The 21,609-nt window shown below is 40.5% G+C and overlaps 1 protein-coding gene across 2 annotated transcripts in view; it reads left to right on the top strand.

Annotated features, from left to right (window-relative positions):
• kcnq5b (potassium voltage-gated channel, KQT-like subfamily, member 5b) overlaps positions 1–21,609 on the top strand; it is a 182,049-nt gene that overhangs the window by 123,450 nt on the left and 36,990 nt on the right. For both annotated transcript variants that reach the window (XM_078166285.1, XM_033624583.2), the window contains exons 2-4: positions 4,611–4,701; positions 8,345–8,471; positions 19,233–19,408. In XM_078166285.1, the coding sequence (XP_078022411.1) occupies positions 4,611–4,701; positions 8,345–8,471; positions 19,233–19,408 (394 nt within the window). The remainder of the gene's footprint in view (positions 1–4,610; positions 4,702–8,344; positions 8,472–19,232; positions 19,409–21,609) is intronic.

Here is a 21,609-nt window from a genome sequence, read left to right as displayed (position 1 = left end):
ACAGACGGGGGCAGGTTTAGCACCTGCGGGGCACAATTAGGAAATGAATGCTAAATAAAAAAAATTACATATTCAAATAGGATATAATAATAAATAGCTGCCATTTGTAACTCTGTGCCACCTCTCAGCCAGTTGCTAGAGAGCAATGTTGGCATTATATGTTATTATAAACAACGAATACTTTACATTTGTACATTTCATACATATGATATCAGGGTTTCTAAAGTGACGTAGTATGTACGCTGACTTTGTTATGAGGGGATGATGGATGGCGAGTCAGGCACCTGCAAAGCTGCAGAAACCAGTTGTGATTTAGTGGATCATTGCTGTGTTTCCATCGGCTTTTAGGCTCCAAACGTAGGTGTCTTGCAGCGATCTGTCTGTGTTTTTCCAGAGGCTAAACATGGTAGTTTTGTAGCAACCCTTTCCACGAAAAGTTTTTTTTTTTTTTTGCTTCTTTTCCTGCCAAGATATTGATAGGAAAAGCAGCAAGACATTGCCACTTTTCTTGCCAGGATTGTGCCCCCAAAACCTGGTAGATTAAGCCAAAAGAATGATCTTGTCCTAACCATAACCAAGTGTTTTTTGTGCCTAAGCATAACCATGTTAACCATAGTGTTTAAAATGTAACTGCTAAATAATTTTAGCTTATTGCTTATTTGCAGAAATGTACACTGCCAACATTTTTTCCGGCGACTTCATTGCCTCTTAACACCCCTCTGGCCCCGCCTCTATACAAATTCAAATCCAAATCCATGACAGATGATATAATACACTGAAGAGTGTGTGGACATTAGTCACTGGTCTTCCAACTACAACCCTTTTCCCAAACAAATCAATTAAATTATGCAAATCAAAGCAGCACTTACCACTCGCTCAGTGTCGCGAGGTCTCTTTCTGTTCTGTTTGAGGGATGGAGGACGCATTTGAAAGAGGTGATTGGGTGAGCGGGTGAGGACAGATGTCTCTATGTTGCTCTTGTGATGATGCGTTTGTGTGTGTGTATGCGTGTGTGTGTGTAAGCCTGCTTAATTTTCAGCTGCTGCTGTTTGGAAGGTTAAGAGTGATCACTCTGCTGGAAGTGCGGAGCGAGACACTCCAGATTAATTCTGTCGCCTATAAGCGTAGAGCATCATGACACACGGGGACGGGGCCGGCTGAAAACAACAGTTTGTGAGATTAATTAGTGAACTTGGTTGAGAGCTTAATGACGTTGTCAGGGTGCTTTTCAGTACTTCTCTACCCCCTTTTAAAGTAAATATATTCAAAATGGAAACACGAGTTTGGCTATGGATGAAGGGAGTTGATTGTCACTGTGTAATTTTCGGTCTGACAACCTTGTAAGTGCGAGAGGCGTAGGTGTGCCGGTGACAGGGAGCTTGCTTTTCAGATGACAGCACCACAATGCTTGTCACTAGATGTTTTCCTCCAATCAAAATCACATTATTCAAATCTTTGGAAATGTCAACAGAGCAAACCTCAAACTTTTGATACTTAATGCATTTACTTCTCTGTGATCCCCTGGCAGCTCTCTGAGCTGTGCGACAGAGCAAGAGGAGAACGTATGGGTCGAGGAATAATGACATAATCGTTCTCATGGCTGTGGAAAATTCTGACCCCCATTTTGGCTCTGTGAATGTCAAAGGCGGCCCGACTGGGGTCAGATCAGCACAGTCCTGTACTGTGCTGTGTTGTTTAATGAGACACTGGAACACTGCGCACCCACCATTTCCACACAGGCGCCTTTCTAATGCTGGATGTAATCCTGATGACCCCCGATTTTTAAGCTTGAAAGACTTCCTTTGAACTCTGTGATACAGTTCACAACGAGCTGGTGAACATAATGGAGCATTTAGCAGCTAAAGGGACAGATATTTCTCTCAGGAGTTGGTTGAGACCAAAAACAGAGCTAAAAGAGAAGTATTATTCTCGACTTACACTCATCAGGTGGTAAGAAACTGGACTCCTATGAATGATATGTTGCTCTGTTTACTTCTGGATGTGTAGTGAAACAACCAATTATTTTCTAAGAAGTTTGTCATTTCAAATTAAAGGTCCAGTGTGAAGGAATTAGGGGGATTTATTGTTTTCATTAGTTTAAAATCACCTGAAATCATCTGTTTTCATTACCTAAGAATGTGCCGTTTGTATCTACACATGGAGGGGGTCTTCTTTCACAGAGTCCACCATGTTGCTCTACGGTAGCCTAGAATGGACCAAACATTGGCTCTCGATAGGGCCATATGCATTTTTGCATAGGCCACTGTAGTTCTCCAACATGCTTTCCCAACCTGCTCTCAAACCTCAACAACAAAAAACTAAAAAAAACCTCAACCTCGGTTTATTTCCACTGACTTCCAAAACGACTTTTATGACTGACTTTTGTTTTTTTTTGCTGTTGATATTGAATATGATGTGCTGTTCAAAGGGTAGATGTTATAAGCTGTAGCTTCATGCTACACATTTTTTGGACTGCAGAAGTGTCTACATTATGGTAAATTAATGTATTGCACTGTACTATTTGATAATGTGTCATTTTCTGTGAGAGGCTGTGACTTTATTTACATGAATTTGTAGATTAATACATGATGATCTTATTTCCATAACAAACCAGAAAAAAATTCTAAATTCTAAATCTTATGACATGTCACATATGTCACGTCACATGTCACTACCATATCATGTTATACATACTAGCACACTAAGCTACGTTGTTACTAAAAGACATCAAACCTTGACGTGAACACCGCTCTCCTTGGTGAAAGTACCCTGCCTATCCTGTATTGGCTTCTTCAGTATTTGTTGAACCTTTCTTCCTCTTCTGCTCCTGTAGTAAAATCTATGGCCATTAGAGGGCGCCACCTTACAATAAAAATAAGTATGGGTCGTAACATGCTGCTTGCACAGTTGACATTCCAGTATGTGGTCGTTTTTACGGTGCGAGTGGGCTGGCTTCTCACACAGGAGAAGTTTTAGTTGGTTGCAATCTGCAACCTTACCAACTTTGTCACCTCACTTCCTCTCTTGCTTCTGTAATAATTACTACGGCCATCAGAGGGCGCTGCCTTACAATAATCATAGGTATGGGTCGTAATACACTGCTTGCACAGTGACCTATCAATATGTGGTCATTTTTTCAGTGAGAGCGGGCTGGCTTTTCACACAGGATAAGTTTTAGTTGGTTGCAATCTGCAACCTCACCACTAGATGTCATAGAATCCTGCACACTAGACCTTTTAAAGAGTGTCACTACTCAACTCAATACAGATTTAATGAAACTGATACATTTCCTTATTTTCAGATGACAAAGCAGAGTGTGTTCACTACTAACTCATTACCTACAGCCTATATAGTAGACACTAAATAGTAAAGTGATGAATAAATTGAAATTTTGGGTAGGGATGCACGATAATATCAGCACGTCATCTGTATTTTTTTATTTTGTACAATTTTGAATGTTGAACATGCATTGAAAAGTATTGTATTTCATGTCTCCATCTGCTGGGGGGCCATCATGATATGAGTATGCATGCATAATATGTTATTAATTCCACTACAAGAGAGACTTGATGATCACTAAAATTATGTCGGGGAAAAAGTGGATATATTGACATTGGTATCGGCTATCGGCCAAATGAGTTGTTACATCTCGGCAAAGAATCCAATGTCTAAATTAGCGACCCTAATTTCAGGCACTTAGTAGAAAATAATTATTAATTTTTGCCACACATACCAGCTCATACTATTGTGAAACTAATTGCCTGAGAGTGAAGTTCCCCCTTTTGAAGTAAAAGAATTTTGAGGCATAAAGGTTACAGATAAGACAAAGGTCTCCAGTTTGAATTGATTATGTGTAGCTGTACAAACATGAAGCAGGGCATGACTGAAATAAGCCCTATCTGCTCCACTAAAGCCTCTCCATAAAAAGAAAGTAGACACACAGCGTGTCGACCGCCCTTTCTTCAGCAGGCTTAAGAGGAGATCTGAGATGATAAAACACAGATGTGCTCTCACTGTTTAGCATCAAGAGCCACTGTAACTCTAAACCCCACGCTCCTATTTCAGACAACGATGTGTTTTTGGAAGATCTATGTGATGGAAAAAAAGCATGTTATGGTTATGAAGATGGAAGGCTACGGTTTCCTGGCGGAGGGAGCGACAGTCAGAGTGTGGAAATGGTCGGATGTTGCTTGTTTTCCAATAGCCGCAGTTTTACTGCTTGTTTCTTGCAAATCATGTTACACAAACAAGCATGATTAACTTGATATCTCAGGAAATTGAATAATAGTCCGCCTCATGGTTCACTGCAGAGAGGAAATAAGTTCTGATTGTGCTGCCAGGTTGTTCGTGTTCTGCTCTTCTCTCCGTGCCAGACTGGGTTCAAGAGTTTTTCACAGAGGAAAATACAGCGGACGATTCCAGTGCTCATTTCAATGATCAACAGCATATTTGTGACCAGTGGAAATGATGTTTTGGAATTTGAGATTTGATCTGCTGGTCAGTGTGGTGGTTTCAGAGGTCAGAGCATTGATGTCATCCTGTGTGATTACAGTTTTGACTGAATGTTGTATTCATGATTCCCTCCTTTGTTATTCTGTTGTTGTGTTTAGGTTCATCTTGGTCTTCAGCTGCCTCGTCCTCTCTGTGTTCTCAACCATCCCGGCTCATCAGGACTTCTCCTCCTACTGTCTCCTCATTCTGGTAAGAAACTGGACAACCATCAGTCAATAATTAGTTAACCAGTTAAAGCTTTTTTCTGTAGTGATGATACATTTACCCCTCAGCTTGTACTGTATTACCTAACCTTTCACCTTTTTCCCTGACCCACTGCAAGCTAGTGCCTCACCAATACACTTTATGAACCGATCAGTAACAAGAAATTGCAGTACAGATATGATCTGCCTATCCATCCATTTTACCTATGCTGTTAACTATTCCATTATATTTTTAGAAATGTATTTGGCCTTCTTCACAGTGCCAGGAAGTAAAGTAAAGTTTTGCTGGGTAAATACTTGATGCCTTTGCCTTGGTTTAAATGTAGTTTAAAGAAGGTATTTGCACATCCAACTGTCTCAAATGCAGGTGCGTTGGAAAATATCACTTGAGTCGTTGAACAGAAAATCCCACACACTGCTCTTGCTCAGCTTCACAATTTATTAGCAACACTAACATTTCGGTCCTCCTGGACCTTCCTCAAGAGTGTTCAAACCACAAAAAAAGATTTTATGAATGAACATATCGGCCTTGCAGCTTTCAGAAATCATTCAAAATGTTCAACTCTTATGCCATGTATCATAAATTGGCCTTTGAGATCCCCAAACCCATTAGAGCATGACATGCCATGGTATCTCACCTTTTAATCCTTTGGGAGATAGTGTTTGCAGAATTAATATCCAGTTCACTTCTCTTCTGCCCTGGAATCTAGGATAAAAAAGTTACTCTGCCTGAGAGAGGTGGTAACATGAAGACATACATTTTTTTGCAAACAATCTTGCAAATAGCCTTTATTGTGTAAGGAGCTTTAGTTTTCTAGGTTTTTCCTATGTTTTTCTTGTTCCCTTGTTCTTTAGTTTGTGGGATATGTGACGTATGGCGCACGGGCTGTTGTCAGTTAATTGAGAAACTAGTCCATACCCATTGGTAGCTTTGTCACCTTCTACCTATGTGCAGTTTCACAGATTGACCACGTCAGTGAGTAGAAAAACGTGGGACAGACAGAATGACTGACTGACAGAATGACACACTGACAGTTTCCATGATTATGTACAGCATACCATACCATGACTTAGTCATACCAAAAATTAGAACAAAAACAAACACTCGGCCACAGGGGGAGCCACAGTGATCGGTCACATTTTAGCCATTCTTAAGCATTTTTCTGTTGTTATAGCGCCACCCAGTTGCCAATTAGAGTTAAATTTCTCCAGTCACCTTGAGGCGTCCTGTTCTACATATCTGCCAAGTTTAGTAAAAATCGATATGGCGGTTAGGCCTAGATAAGAAATTAGCTCTCTTGCGCCCCCATTTTGTTTGATGGGGTCAATAATGGAGGGGTCCCCTCAGATTATGTGTGGTCATATGCCTACAAAGTTGCGTGGTGATCGGTGAAACCCTTGAGATGTTATACACCTTTATGTGATGAGCCACGCCCTCCGCAATATTCATTGCCTTATAGAAGCTCAGTTTCAGTAAGTTTTCCAACTTTTGCCAAGAGGGAACTTTAGATATTGGTCCCTAGATTATGTTCACCGAGTTTCATGCAGATCGGTCAAACTTCCTAGGAAGAGATCAATTTTAAGTGTTTTTCAAAAAATTCAAAATGGTGGAAAATCTGTATAACCGGAAGTTATGGGTTCTTGAGGCAAATTTGTTCCTCATGAGGAGAGACATCTCTGTGCAAAGTTTCATGTCTCTATGACATACGGGGCATGAGATATGCCCATTCAAAGTTTCCCATTTCAGTCGGTTGCTATAGCGCCCCCCTTTGGCCAATCGATGTAATATTGCTTCATTCACATCCTCCCATGACCCTCTACTACTGTGCCAAATTTCACATGGATTGACCAAGTCAGTGAGGAGAAAAACATGGAACAGACACACAGACAGAGTTTTCGTCATTATATAGTAAGATGCACCCACAGCTGATGAATTCCCTCATGCCTGTGCACACCTGTGAAATGGGTGGGGCAGTTTCTGTTGTTGGAAATAATGGTGTTGAAATGGTAGTGTTACTATCAAATTGTGAAGCTGAGCAAGAGCAGTGTGCGGGATTTTCTGTGCAATGGCTCAAATGTAGTAAAATTAGTTTTTAAATGCTGAAACCAGACTGTAAATACCCACCTTGTGTTCAGTTGTGGACTTCACCTCAGTGTCCTCAATAGTCAAGTTGCAGACGCCCTAAAGTGCATGTAATGAATTAGAAATGGAGGAGCGTATGGATAGAAAGCCTCAGTAAAGGGATTTGGGCTTAAGTCTAGATGAAACAGCATTTTGAGAGAATCTAGCTTCAGTATCATAAAGTAATTATGAGTGAAATGGGATAGGCAGGCGATGTATAATGTTGGGAGGAATTTTAAAAAGTGGGTGTATCATCACAGTGAGGCCCTGATGGTGTAACACTGACAGGATAGTAGTATCTGTAAAGGAGAGAGATGAAGCACATTGTGTTCCTCATGTAACGTTAGTTGCTGAAGCACTGCAAAATGTCTTGCACATATATAATATATATTCTGATTATATCTCATTAAAAAGGTGCCCAACATGACCGGGGATGTGATCTAAAAGGGTTAAAGGGGCATTGTTCATTTAAGCTCAACTTTAATTGTGATTAAACAGTTTGAATGAGAGATTTTAAAGGTATATCACGCAAGAATTGTTGCCTGCTGGCCCACTAAAGCAAAACTGAAAGTCAACCACAGATTCAACCTGTAGTTTCAGAAAGAGCTTTGTTCCACCTTGCTTTATTCATGTTTTCTTTTTTTCCCGACGCTGTCTGTGATTTTAGTAGCTTCCTCTTCGATACGTGCTGCTTATGATCTGGCACCCAATCACTACCTTTTCATGAAGTCCTGACCTCACCTGTGCACTGTGCCCATGAACATCCTGAACACAATAAGAAATAATAAGAGTAAACAGGCAGATAAACACACCGCCACACAATTCTAGTGAGTCCTAAGTGATGATTGAGAGGGATTGATTTTGTGTGAGTCTATACATTGTTTTTTTGTTTTTATTAAACTCTTATATATCTTTAAATATTTAATTAGGATAACAACACACCTCCTCTATAACAGATAGCAAACCTAGACTTCTAGATCAGTGGTTTATTTGTTTAAATGTCTGCCCCCAAGCTGGGAACTTTACTCTCTGTGAGTAATGACAGGAAATAGAGTTTAAAGTTGCCTTTAGAAAGACAATCAGGAAGGACCGAACCAGCTAGTGGTGGGCACAAAAGCAAACATGCTTTTGAAAAGACTTGGGTTGTGACTTTTGAAAGTGCTAATAATCGTTTCTTTTATCCACTTGAGCATTCACCGCACGATTTCACCTGCAGCACTAACTACCATTTCACTAACTGCACTCTGCTAATTGCATCAGTGTTGTTATCAAATGGGAGCTGGCTCTATGTGTGCAGTAACTGTAGACCTGTCACAGTCATTATCAGATACCTTGTCAACTTGGTGTCCGTTTTAATGACAAAAACATTGCAGTAATGGTGTGTATAATGATATATGATGATGTATTTGTGATCTACATTGACAAGCAGTGACTCATATTCAGTGCCTGGAAAACCACACATCAGCATGCTGCCAAAACAACTGTTGTTTCTGTCTTTGTTGAACAGGAGTTTGTGATGATCGTGGTGTTTGGGTTGGAGTACATCATCCGTATCTGGTCGGCAGGATGCTGCTGTCGCTACAGAGGATGGCAGGGACGACTCCGCTTCGCCAGGAAGCCTTTCTGTGTCATAGGTGAGCTGCTGGAGTACACCTTTTTTGTCGAGTGTCTCTTGTTGGAAACAGACACAGATGATCCCCACCTCCTAAAAAGTAATCTTTTCCAGCAGGAGCACCATTTCATCTTCTTTATTGTCTCACATTTCAGTTGCCTTCCACTTGTGCTCCAGCGGACTGTGAACGCAGTCTGATGGTAGACGTAAGCACGATTCCACGGCACGCTATTGACCGTCGTTTGCTCGTGTCGTTTTCAGTTGTGGTCAGAGCTCATAAGAGCGGAGAGCATTTACGTAATGAGGTTGCATTAAGTGACTTTTATTCTTTCCACTGTTTAGACATGGATCTCTCTGCTGCTTCTTGGAAACTGCAGTAGGGCGCTCGAGGGAGGGAGAGCAGGGCTTGGAGCTCACACAGGGTGCCGTGAGCGCCTGTCGTCACACGGTGTAGCTTTGCCAGCACTGAGGGAATATAAGTAAAATAAAAGGAGAGACAGAAGCAGAGGGACTGAGTGTGACAGAGAAAATGAGAGAGAAAGAATGAAAGTCAGAGGAGCTGAGCAGCAGAGAGAGTGACGGAAGTGATGCAGGTGATGATCAGTCCCATCATGTGTTTGTGGCTGTCACAGATACACCTAATTCATAGCTTCCATTCTTTCTGTGTTCTTCTGCCTCACAAAGAAAAACTCTGTCACTGCGGCCTCTATATAACTTTACCTCTTGCACTGTTTGATGTAGTGAAATTTAACATGCATGCAAGAAGGGGATTATGGGAGTTTTGTTTAAAACCACAACTATGATGTGAATGCCGCAGAGATCCTCAGTTACACAGTATCAAACATGCATGTGAACAACATCTCTGGAAACATGCAGAGTCATAGTAGTGCCATAAAGTACTCAAACATTGTATATGTATGTACTATGCAAAGAAAAACAATGATCTTGAGTTATCATTCAATATTTTAGGATAAAGATTTTTTTTGCGACTGTGCGTCAGCAGCTATTACTGTTTTTTCAAATTTCAGATCATTTCAATTTGGAGTAAAATGCCTTACAGAAATGATGACACTGTGCGTTGAGAGGCAGCTTGGGAAATCAGTGCAACACCTGCAGTGAAAATACATCGATTTGAGTGCCTGGAAGATTAGAGGGCCAAATTGCTGTTATTTTGCCGCCAGTGATTTATATATTCCATTTTAGCCTCTGCCTGAATTACACAATATCAGAATATGGTATTGTATCTGACCAGGTCGAGGTGACACGTGTGTGTGCTTCCAAACAGCACATTTTGTCACCACAATATCTCAAAGTCAGATTCAGTTATAAAATGATATGAATTATTTGTTTTCTTATTTCTTTTTGTCGTTATATGCAGAAGGTTTACATACATCTGCGCCTCTGCCCTGTGATACATTCAGTCATAACATGTGACGATCTCCTCTGAAAAATGTCGCTCAGCAAAATGCCATCTGACTTCAGCTTAAAGATGTGGTAGGGTAGAGGCCAGCCATTCAAAGATAGAAGCAAAACATGTTTACTTAGATTGAACAATCTTGGGCAAGGCAATGTGACAAGAGCAGAGTGATCTAAAGCAAGCAGTGTGTGATGTTTGGGCAGAACGAGCCAGGAATAGAGATAAAACAATGTAAGTGCTGGAACAAACAGGAAATCACACCCACAAATACACACACATGGAAAGTTAGGTATAACGGTTATCTGAGGAGGAGTATAAGAATGTTTGGTATGTGAAGTTGTGTCTTCAATAAAATACCCGCAGAAGGCTGTGAATCGATCCAAGTCATACAAGTCTTTTTTCAATATAAGTGGTGAGCCAGTCCAGGTTTTGAAGGGGGCCTGGGGCCCATCCGTCTCCGAACGCAGATGAAAGCTACGAGCCGGCAAATCTAAAGGTAGGAGACATTGATTCTCATCAATTAAAAGCGTGTTTTCACTGTGTGCTGAGACGCAGTTGGGCTTTTTGGCTCTCTCAAAACAAAGGATCTGTGTGTGATGGGGATCGGTCGCAGCCAATAACTTATGTGCACATGAGCGGCTGCTGGCTTTACAGAGTGTTGCATTGCAAAACTTATACCTCAACGTTGCCTAAATTGTGAGAGACAGCCTGATTAGAGATTGGATTGTAATTTGTGTTAAAGGCAGCCGAACAACTGCACTGTAATGAATTGCTGTGTATTTACGGTGGATTTACAACAGTATCCTACTGTATTTTATAATAATTGTAAAATACTGTTAAATATTCATCCCTCACATGTAAATTAACAGTTGAATCGGTCAATTAACAATAATAACAATTAATATTTGTAATGAATTACTGTAAATTTAGGGTGGATTACAACAGTATTTTATAATAATTGTAAACTACTGTTAAATATTCATGCTTACATGTAAATTAACAGTTAATGCTCAGTTAACAATAAGAAACTGTAATTTCACAGCATAATACAGTACTTTCTGTCAAGCAGTGGAGACATGTGCTAACATCCCTTCTCAAGTCCAGTCACTATCCATCAGCATCTTACTGATTATTGCGGTCTTATGTTTCTATTTTGATGATAGCACTTCTTTATTGATCAAACTCCTCAAACTACTCATTTTTGAGTGACAAGATGTAGGCTAACCTAATTAGCTATTCCTGAACTTGACTTTGGAGAGCACAGCTTCGTCATCATTCCAGCCGGAGAAGTCCATGCAGAGTTCAACAGAGCAGGTAAAGTAAAGTTATGCTTATCTCCCGAAATTGGTAGTGTTCATTGTTGTTTTGTCTGCATGATTATTGAACTGTTGACATTTCAGATGTTTCATTAGGTCTGTTACATTGATTCAGGTTGCTAAATAGGGCTAAGCGAAGCAAGCTCTGTTGCTAGCTTGAGCTCAGTTAGCCATAGGTGTTGCTGACCTTCATAAAGTTTGTTTTATTGCAAAGTTTATGTGTCATTATCTTATCATTTATTCATTTAACTTACAAATACAGGCCAGTCTATTAACCTCTTGCACTCCACCCCCATTTTGTAGCAAAAACGCCTAAATTGGCATACCCAAATTAAATTGACTGTAGCGTCTGAACCGCTCTGACTACATGCATGCATGAGGTCTTGCCAGATTTCAAATGAGCGCATTGTTTTGCCTGCTCTTTAAACTTTTTAAAATACATGAAGTACTGCATCAGCTTGTTCAACTAATGGTTCAACTACATCAAGTACTGCTTAAAATGCTTAAAACTATCTACTTTTCAAAGCAAGCAAGCACACAATTTGTCTTCTGAAAATTTAGACGTTTCTAGTTTCTGCTTGACTCCATTCCTCCCACTAGCCCTTCTTAACATTCCAACAACATGCTACTCTACTGACTTATGAGCCCACTTATGAGATAACCTCCCTCCCTAAACTATAACAACCAACTAACCACCCTCTCTCCTTTCTGTCGCTTGCTGTTCTCTCTTCTTTGCACTTGTTGTCCTGTCTTTAACCATTTTCTTTCTCCCTTGAACAGTTTATTGCTCTGGCCCATTTCTCTCCCCTCATTCTTATGTTTCTTTCTCTCCCTCCATTAGTCTTTCATATTTTTATATTTTACCAGAGACGTTGTGTTGCTCTTTTTTTTTTTTTTTTTTTTGTTTTACAGGCTCTCGTCTTCGGTGACTGAGGATACCAGCCAAACGCTGCAGTCAAGTACTCTCACTGTTCGCTCTTTCTTTCTCCCCGTCTTCTCCTTCTCCACATTCACTTTTATTGTTCACATGCAAAAGACTTGTTTTCAAGCTGGACTGTTCTGTTACACTGTTCTAGATGGTATTTTAATTCAGTGTTACACTGTTCTTGACACTATTTTAATTTAGCGTCTGAGACTATGCTCATGAGTTCAGTAAAGCCTGTCACTAATGATTTTATTGGAGACAGTTTCTTCCAAATGTGGTAATGTAATACCTTGTCATTTTTGTAATACAAATGTTCTAAATGTTACTAATCTTACAAAGTCTGCTGTACAAATGAGAACTTTGTAATAAATTACAGCAATGTTATGGAATGTATATTCTCTTGTGTTCTATACCAAGGGTTCTCAAACTTATTACTTAAAGGTCTGCACCTGATTTTTATTCAGGCTCAGACAGTCTGGTAGAAAATTTATTTGAAAATAGAAAATGTTACTGTGCTTTAAAGTTAAGTTATTAAGTTAAATAAGTTAAACGTGAGAGCTCTGTGCTGTCGTTTCTGGGAAACGGTGTTAGAGTGAGTGCTCTGCTCTGTCAGTTGTGGTTCTTGGTTCTTGAAAACAGGGTTAGAGTGAGCGCTCGTTGTACTGTCCACTCTGTGCTACTCTAGTCCTCCATGTCCTCCGCTAGCTTAACCTGCTACTTTTCTTCAGTTGAGCACAGACAGGTGAACAGTGGTGAATATGTGTTGTTGCTTAATGTGTTTCTGATCCACTCAAGGTATAAGCACTAGAAGGCAAGACCTTAGTAAAATACTAGAAAAGTCAAGCTGTGTGTTTATTGTAAGACTTTTGGATGTTGACTGACCATGAATATGAGGTAGCTGGGAATTTGAGAAGCCCTTCATACTTTTTTTAATTGGTGAGGATTTTTACAAATTAAATGCAAAAATAGCAGATTTTAGAACACACTGGCATATACTGTAAAATTACCATAACCCACAGTTATCCTACTGTCATGTACTGTAATCCAAAATACGGTAATATACTGTTAATTAAATTACGGTAGATGCACTGTAAAATTACCATAACCCAGTTATCCTACCATCATGTACTGTAATCCAAAAAATGGTATTATACTGTTAGATAAATTATGGTAGATGCACTGTAAATTAACCACAACACCCACCGTTACCCTACGGTCATATACTGTAATCCAAAATACGGTAATATACTGTTGAAATAAATTACAGTAGATGGACTGTAAAATAACAGTAAAATACTGGCAGCAGGGCTGCCAGTATTTTACTGTTATTTTACAGTGAAATTCATTAAAGTGTGGTCAAATGTGGACCCGGGGTGGTACTAGGGGTGTTTTTCAGACCAGCTGGATATTCCGGGGGCTGGTAGTAGGAGAGTATTTAGCACCCATACACGCACATGGAAAGTTAGGTATGACAGTTATCTGCGGAGGAGTATGAGAATGTTTAGTGAACTGTTCTGCCGGGCTGCCTCATCGTTCATGTATGTGAAGTTGTAAGCTGTGTCTTCAATAAAATACCCGCAGAAGGCTGTGAATCGATCCAAGTCATATGAATCTTTTTTCAACAAAGACCAATATGACACCCTGTTTTAGCTTGAACACGTCCCCGTCATAAAATACACAAGGATTTAAAGGGGATTAATGAAAGTAAGATTGATTTCATGGAGCTGAGGCTTCTGGCTTTTACTGCCCGTTCTTTGCAAAGTTCAAGTTCCCCGTTGGAGCAGCTGATAGCAGCACAGTCCCACTGCCAGAGAAAAATGTCTAGCTGTTTAAAATGTTTGAATAGCATGTGGTGAGTATATTTTCACCATATAACCAGGATACAGGACTTCTTATCTCGTGGAAAGCTTTCTCGGCACACTGCACAGTTATTTTAGTGATGTTTCAGCAGATGCAGCAGAGACAGAGTGACAGAACACAGGACATGATGAGTGGAAGTAGCACAATTTCGGTAGAATTTCCACCACTGCTACTCTCAGTTATTCAGACTTTCCATTCTCCATACTGTCCATACTGCTTACAGCCGATTTCTTTTATTATTATTCATATGCAGGGGGACCATCATACATTTTTAATAGATTTTTGGGGGGCCAGACAGAACTACTGTGTTCCCTCTAGAAAGAGGAAAACAATGTTTGTTGCCGTGAACACTATAAAATAGGACCAGGATCAATAGATAGTGTAATAAAGTAACTAGATGTAATTTATTACCTCAAAACTGGGGAATTGATGTTGAGTTACTCTGTAAAGAAACATTATGCAAGTGATACACTGACTTGTATTAGTGCAACTTTACACTATGCAACTTTGGTGAGTGTAGGATCTCCTGAGAGAAGTACCTTAAGTTTTACGGCACTATGGCACACACCACCAGCTAGTTTTAAGGAAACGCTAGCTTGGTATTCTTAGTATGGACGTCATAGCAGAGAAGAAGAATCACTGTTTATACTGTCCTGATGTATGCTGTATTGATGTGTCTCATGGCTAATGGGTAAACAAAGGCATTCCAACAGCAAAGTGTACAGTACATCCCTGCTAATGTGTTTCCCATATAACGATTTATTTGTGGCTGTTTGTGACAATATCAACATCAACCACCCCAGATTTCTTTTCTTCTTTTTTACTATTTGAATGGGTAAAATCTTATGTTACTGTAGCACATTGATTCGTTAAAAAACATGTCTTAAAATGCCGTTTGAATGTTTCAACAGATTTAGAGCCCCAAAGACCTTCAGGCAGACTTTTCCTAGAGTTCAATTTCAATTCAATTTTATCAATAAAGCCCAATATCACAATTTGCCTCACAGGGCTTTACAGCATACGACATCCCTCTGTCCTTAGGTCCCTCGCAGCAGGTAAGGAAAAACTCCCTTTAACAGGGGAAAAAAAAAGGTAGAAACCTCAGGAAGAGCAACTGAAGAGGGATCCCTCTTCCAGGACGAACAGACGTGCAATAGATGTCATACAGAACAGATCAGCATAATAAATTAACAGTAATCCGTATGACACAATGAGACAGAAAGAGAGACAGAGAGAGAGACAGAGACAGCGAGAGATGCAGGACAGACGGTCAGGGACATAATTAACAAAGGCTGCCTCTCTGTGCCTTTTGGTTCTAACATCTGGAACAATCAAGAGGTTTGAGTTTGAGGATCTCAAGGACCTAGCAGGCACAAATATCTTGACCATGTCAGACAGATAAGTTGGGGCAAGGCCATTCAGTGCTTAAAAAAAATAATAAAATAATTTTAAAATTAGTTATGTGACAGACAGGTAGCCAGTGCAATGATTTTAAGATTGGAGTAATGTGGGCTCTCTGTCTGGTTTTTGTCAGAGCACGTGCTGCTGCGTTCTGTACAAGCTGTAACTTAGCAGTAGCTTTCTTATGGCCAGTATACACTGTGCGATTTTGGGCTGTCCCAGACGAAAGATGACCATCGTGGGAGAAACGTGGCGATATCTTTGGTCGTGGCTCTAAAACGGTGGTCTTACGTCGCACTGTGAGACAGGTTCAAGGACGGCCGTTGTCAACATCTTGTGACCAAAGATAACCTGAGATAAAATTCTGAGGGTGTCAGAAATTTAGGATGACTATCTCACAGTGTGACAGCTGCTACGACCTACGTCTACTAATCAACCAATAGAAATGCAGCACGAAATGACACAATGGTCACCAAACCCAAACAAATGATCACTTGCCATGGAGGTAAAATGAACAAAAAGAAGTCTGTGGAACTCCCAGAAAGAGGAAAGTTTGGTGGAGCTGTGGCAGCAGAAGCCTTGTTTATTTGATGTTTTCTACAGCTGCTATCATGACCGTGAGAAACAAAGACACTGCATGGAAGGAAATTGCGGCGGAACTGCAACTTCCAGGTGAGCAAGCTACCTATGGTGGCGCAGATGGATGACGTAGGCTGATGCGGTGCACGCTGATGACGTTGCATATTGACGTACGTTGTAACCAGCGATTCAGTAGTAAACGGCCATCGTACAATCTGCACACATCAAACTTGACGTCGTACCAAAGTTTATTAGATCCACGTCTCACAGTGTGTCAATGCAATGGTCTTATAAGATTGCTAAAATCGCACAGTGTATAGAGGGCATTAGACACACCAGACAGAAGAGCGTCACAATAGTCCAGTTGGCTGGAAATAAAGGCGTGAATCAACTTTTTTGTATCTGCATGGGAGCGAAACGGTTTGACTCTAGCGATATTCCTCAAGTGATAAAAGGACACTTAAGTCACGTCTCTAATATGATGTTCAAAGTCTAGGTCAGGATCAATGATAACACAAAGGATTTGTACATGTTCCTTGGTGTTCAGTGCAAATAAATTTAGGTGGTCAAATAATTTTTCTCTATCGGCTTTTGCTCCAAAAACAAGAAGCTCAGTCTTTTCTTGGTTTAACTGTAAGAAGTTCTGATCCATCTACAAACTTGTGTCAGGTACACATACAGTCAGGTTATTGAACGAACTATAGTCATTTAAATTTACAGAGATATATAGTTGAGTATTGTTTGTGTAATCATGAAAATGGATGTTGTGATCTCTAATAATATTTCAGAGTGGAAGTTTTTACAGATTGAAGAGAACTAGGCCTAAAATAGAGCCCTGCGGGACACCACATGTAAGGTTACCTTTATCAGAGGAGTGTTCATCCATGGCCACATAAAATTGCTTGCCAGTTAAATCGGACCTGAACCATTTAAGAACTGTCCCACTTCTGCATGCAGTGGAAACGACTTGTAGTGATCATGATTACAGTGATCAACCACTTATATGCATCAAAAATCTTGGGACAGAATCATTCTTTTACACAAGCTGTTTAAATAACTTACTTATAGTGCTTTAGTGCTTTATACATATGTGGAAAATTTACTTTACTCCCATTACTTTACATTTATTGCATCTGTTCCCAGCTGGCTACCTGAAGCTGGTGCTGTGTGCACATTGAAATCATGATGTAAAAAAGCAAGCAATTTTCTCTTAATGAAAATTATAGTGTTCTTGAAGCTTATGACTGTCAGTTATAGAGCCAGAAAGCGAAGGAGGTGGTTTGCAGATGCTTTCACTGACCACACACACTGATACTTAAATTCATACACACACACACACATACACACACACACACACACATTCATCCTACTGTCACTTTCCTCGTGTTTTTTTCTCTCTGCACCTTCAAAGGGAGTGAACCTGCTGCAACCCTGTGGGTGCGCCGGAGACGGTCACCTCCTGGGTGTCATTAATGTATTTTTCATGGTGCTGCTGCTGCTGCTGACTTTCCCCTTTTCCATCTCCCCACTATGGCTCAACTGGTTCGTGTTTTTTTCTGTTAAGGGAAGCCATTAGACACACCTTGGTCAGCACTTTCTCTCACGAAACGGGTTCGGTAGAAGGACAGGAGCAGACAGGATGGTTCTATATAAGGAAAAAAACGTCTTGCACACAGTACACTAAATAACACTACTTAAGGGAAAAGTTTCACATGGAGCGTCACTGAAATGGAAGATCTGTTTGCGAAGTGGGAAATAAGAGATTTTTTTTTCTTGAAACATAGGAGCTTGTTTCTGTAACTGTCTGTCCTTCTGTTTCTTGTTTGTTGATGTTTGTCAGTCACTATTTGCAGCACATACACCAGTACAGCTTTCCTGCGTTTATGAGAAGCAAATCTGAAACTAGACCATAAGAGACTCAGTGACATGCAGTGTAGAGATTTTAATAATTTCAGAAATACAATGCAAAAAATAAAAATAAAAATGTGTTCATCACAGATCAGTACTTTAGTTCGTCCCCTCCTCCCCACTGTCCTCTTTGTGTCCACAGCAGATTAATGTGGTATCCAAGCGACTTATATAAACATATAGTGTATATAGGAAGAGTACACACCGCAGTATATTATTGTGCTGTTGATGCCCGTGGCAGATTATGTCAGCTCCAGTAATATGGAGCCTTTGTTGGGTTAATTTGTCTCACTGAGGGGCGAGAGTAAGGTGACAACAGTGTGTTGCTGTTATTGCAGCAACATGATAGACATCAAGCCAGTCCCAGATATTCTGACCTCCAGGCTTGGATGAGCCATCCTGCCTGCCTGTTTAAAGGGACAGTTTCACATTAGGATCAATATTAGTGAGATATACTTGCCTTTAGGATGGACTTTTAAGCTATCGGGGTGAACATTTTTCAGCTTCTGTGACAAGTCTACTCTATTTCTTTTTGTTCCTGTGTGCATAAGTGTGTGTAATCTATTCATAGAGCTTCAGTTTGGGTGTATTTGGATGTTGATTTTGCATCTCACGTTTTAAACAAATCATCATTTGCTCAAATTTAATGAACTCAGCTAACCTGAATTAGACCAGTCTTCATCAACAAGTATAATAAAGAGGAGACCTTCCTTCAGTGGGGTCGCTCCAGATCCGATACAGGGATAGCTAACTGTATGTTGCGTTCAAATGGGGTCGTGTTTACCATGTTCACATGAAGAGTCCATATGAACACTTCCTCTGTTGTGGTCTTCACAGCTCTATAAGTGGAAATATTCTGCGAGCTCAAAGTTTATGACTTCATGTGCTTGACTTCCCATGTTGTAAACACGAGCTCACAAGTTCCATTTTGAATGCAGCATTAAAATGAAGGGGGTAATGTGGGGGGCAACAGCTCCTTCCCTTCTTCCTACCTCCCTACTTCATTGTCCCTTTTTTGAACCACTCCCATCTTCAATGTCAGCCTTCATTGTGATCTCAACTATATATATACACCTGGCAATGTTCTCAAAATGGCTTCTGTGGTCGTTCCTGCTACAGTAGGTGTCTCTATGACCACATTTTTCCATGATGAAACACACATACAGACTGACAAGGTGAAAACAATACCAGCCGTCATGACGTTGTCACGGTTGGTAAATAAATTAAGTTAAATATTGGAAATGTATAAAACTTAAATGTGTGAACATTCTGCCACATATACTGTATATTCTTTCCATGGCTGAGTCATAGTGAGTAATGATTTATGCTAATTTTATTTATCTGAGCCCTTGTGTGTGTTTCGTCTCTTATCTCCAGACATCATAGTGCTGATAGCGTCGGTGGCGGTGGTGTCGGCTGGTAGCCAGGGAAACATCTTTGCCACCTCAGTCCTGCGGAGCCTGCGTTTCCTGCAGATTCTACGCATGGTACGAATGGATCGAAGAGGAGGCACCTGGAAGCTGCTGGGCTCTGTGGTCTACGCACACAGCAAGGTGGGCTGGCACACATGAACAGTCAATGCATATACACACCTGCTGTTGCTGTTGTTACCAATAGAACAAGATCTCTCAGAGGTGATGAGCTTTCGGCTTATGATTTACATAGGGCCTTGACTTTGTGACTTCCAGTGTGACATCCTGAACTCACTAAACCATGTGCTGCCCCATACAGTATGTACCATAGATATAGTACAGTGAGCTTACATGGACAGTAGTGCTGGGCGGTATGACCAAAAATTTATATCACAGTATTTTTCAAAAGTATATCGATGGACTTTGCCTCCTGCGGCTACAACTTTAGCTCTACAACATTTGCAGAGAATTGTTGTTTGATTGATGTCGGGTTTTTTTAAAGCCAAAGAACTTCCAAACAACAGACATGGCTCCTCTTTTCGGTACAATTCTTCGGTGTCATGTTCTCGTTCTGGAACTTCAGTTTCAGAACTTTCACTGTTTTTATCCATCTTCACCGCTCAACGCGCCGTTGTGCCCTCACATACTTGTTTAGTGCAACTGCAAAACAGTCCCCTGTCAAACAATGTCCTGTGGCACTACATTCCGCCGCGCGGCGTTCTCAACGTTGTGTATGCTACATACTCACCGGTATTGGAGTATATGAAGAATTCATATCATAAGAAAAATAAACACCGGTATTCGGTATGAACCGGTATACCGCCCAGCACTAATGGACTAATGGACAAATGGTAATGATTTGTTTCTAGGATGAGCATTTGAGTATTGTCATGAAAACCAGTTCAGTCAGGACCACTTTGAAAACTGTTTGCAATTTGATCGTTTGCTTGTATGGCTCTGTTCTGGGACCTCTCTGCCCTTCCATGCGCCTACGTGGAAAGCCTAAGGCAGAGAGAGCAGCAGCAAAGACCGCCCCATGTACAGAGCAAAGCAGCATCAATGACAAACAGAAATGACACTGATAAGTCAGACACAGCATGAAAAGAAGCAGCAACAGTAGGCAGGCCAGAGCAGTTTAAATAGGGCGCCCTGAATGAGATTCGCCAGTTGGTTGCATAGAAAGGAATCATGTGATCTATCAGCTGACTCCCTTCCATCAATCAGGTGCTCCATCAGTAGATTGGGCTGTTTGAGATCAGCTGATGTAGCTGGGATGTGAGCTGAGCTTGACATCATGTCCTGCCTGAACTAACACTATGCTCAATTTTTGTAGTCTAGGATTAACCCTAATAGGTCAGTGATTGGAATCATCAGTCAAGAAGTCCAGGGTCAACTGATTCAGGCACAGCACTACTTGTATCAAACTGTACATGATAAATATTATATATAATATTCATAATATACTATTGGCGCCACACACACATCCCTCACTGTTTGACCAGGAGGAGGTAGAAGGAGAGATGAAGGGATTAGACCTCCGCCACATTGCTTTGGAAATGAAAACAAAGGTTTTGCCCACTGATATCCTCCTATCTCTCTCCCCACTGCTCTGTAGCTACTACAACCCACAAACAGTGAAGTGTAGTTTTGTATGACTGGTGTGGCTAGCTGGTCGCCAGAAGTCTCATTTGATTTGGACTGGATTTGATGGACTTTGGTAAACACACCTGAGTGCAGGATGAGTCATCGAACATCTGAAACTGTTTTACCTGGTTTCACAGAAAGAAAAAAGCGATGGATTTTGGTGTAAAAACACTCTGATACAGATTTTTCTGACATATATTTGGCATAACAAGAGATAAATTATCAATTAACACAGAGACACACATTTAAAACTGGGAAATGTATGTATATAATTCATACTATATCCATACTGACTTTCTTTGTGTCACTATGTGAAAGCATTCATTTCGTTTATATTAAATTATCAAACGTTATAAAACTTAATAAAGACAGGTACTGAAAATAGATAGTGTTTTAGAACTTGAACTATTCGACTCCCTGACTTATTCTTTTCAGGTATTTCTTACCTTTCGTACCTCGACTCATTCTCATCTCTCCGTGCTCCACCTCGATCAGCCCACACAAATCCACTGAAAACTTCTTTTTACTTCTCGGTTAGATTAGTATGACCCCCGCAGATGCAGAAGCCAGGACAGGTCATTGTTGCTGACACAGTTCTTCGCTTTTAACAAAGCTGAACATTCAGACTGAATAGTCCCCATCACATTTTAAATGAATGGGAGGATGTGTTTTGTAAGGGATTATATAAAGGGCTTTTT

This window comes from Epinephelus lanceolatus, chromosome 3 (assembly GCF_041903045.1).
Source record: "Epinephelus lanceolatus isolate andai-2023 chromosome 3, ASM4190304v1, whole genome shotgun sequence".
Taxonomy (NCBI): Eukaryota; Metazoa; Chordata; class Actinopteri; order Perciformes; family Serranidae; genus Epinephelus; species Epinephelus lanceolatus.
Note: the sequence above shows the minus strand (reverse complement) of the source record. Positions and strands in the feature narration are given on the sequence as shown.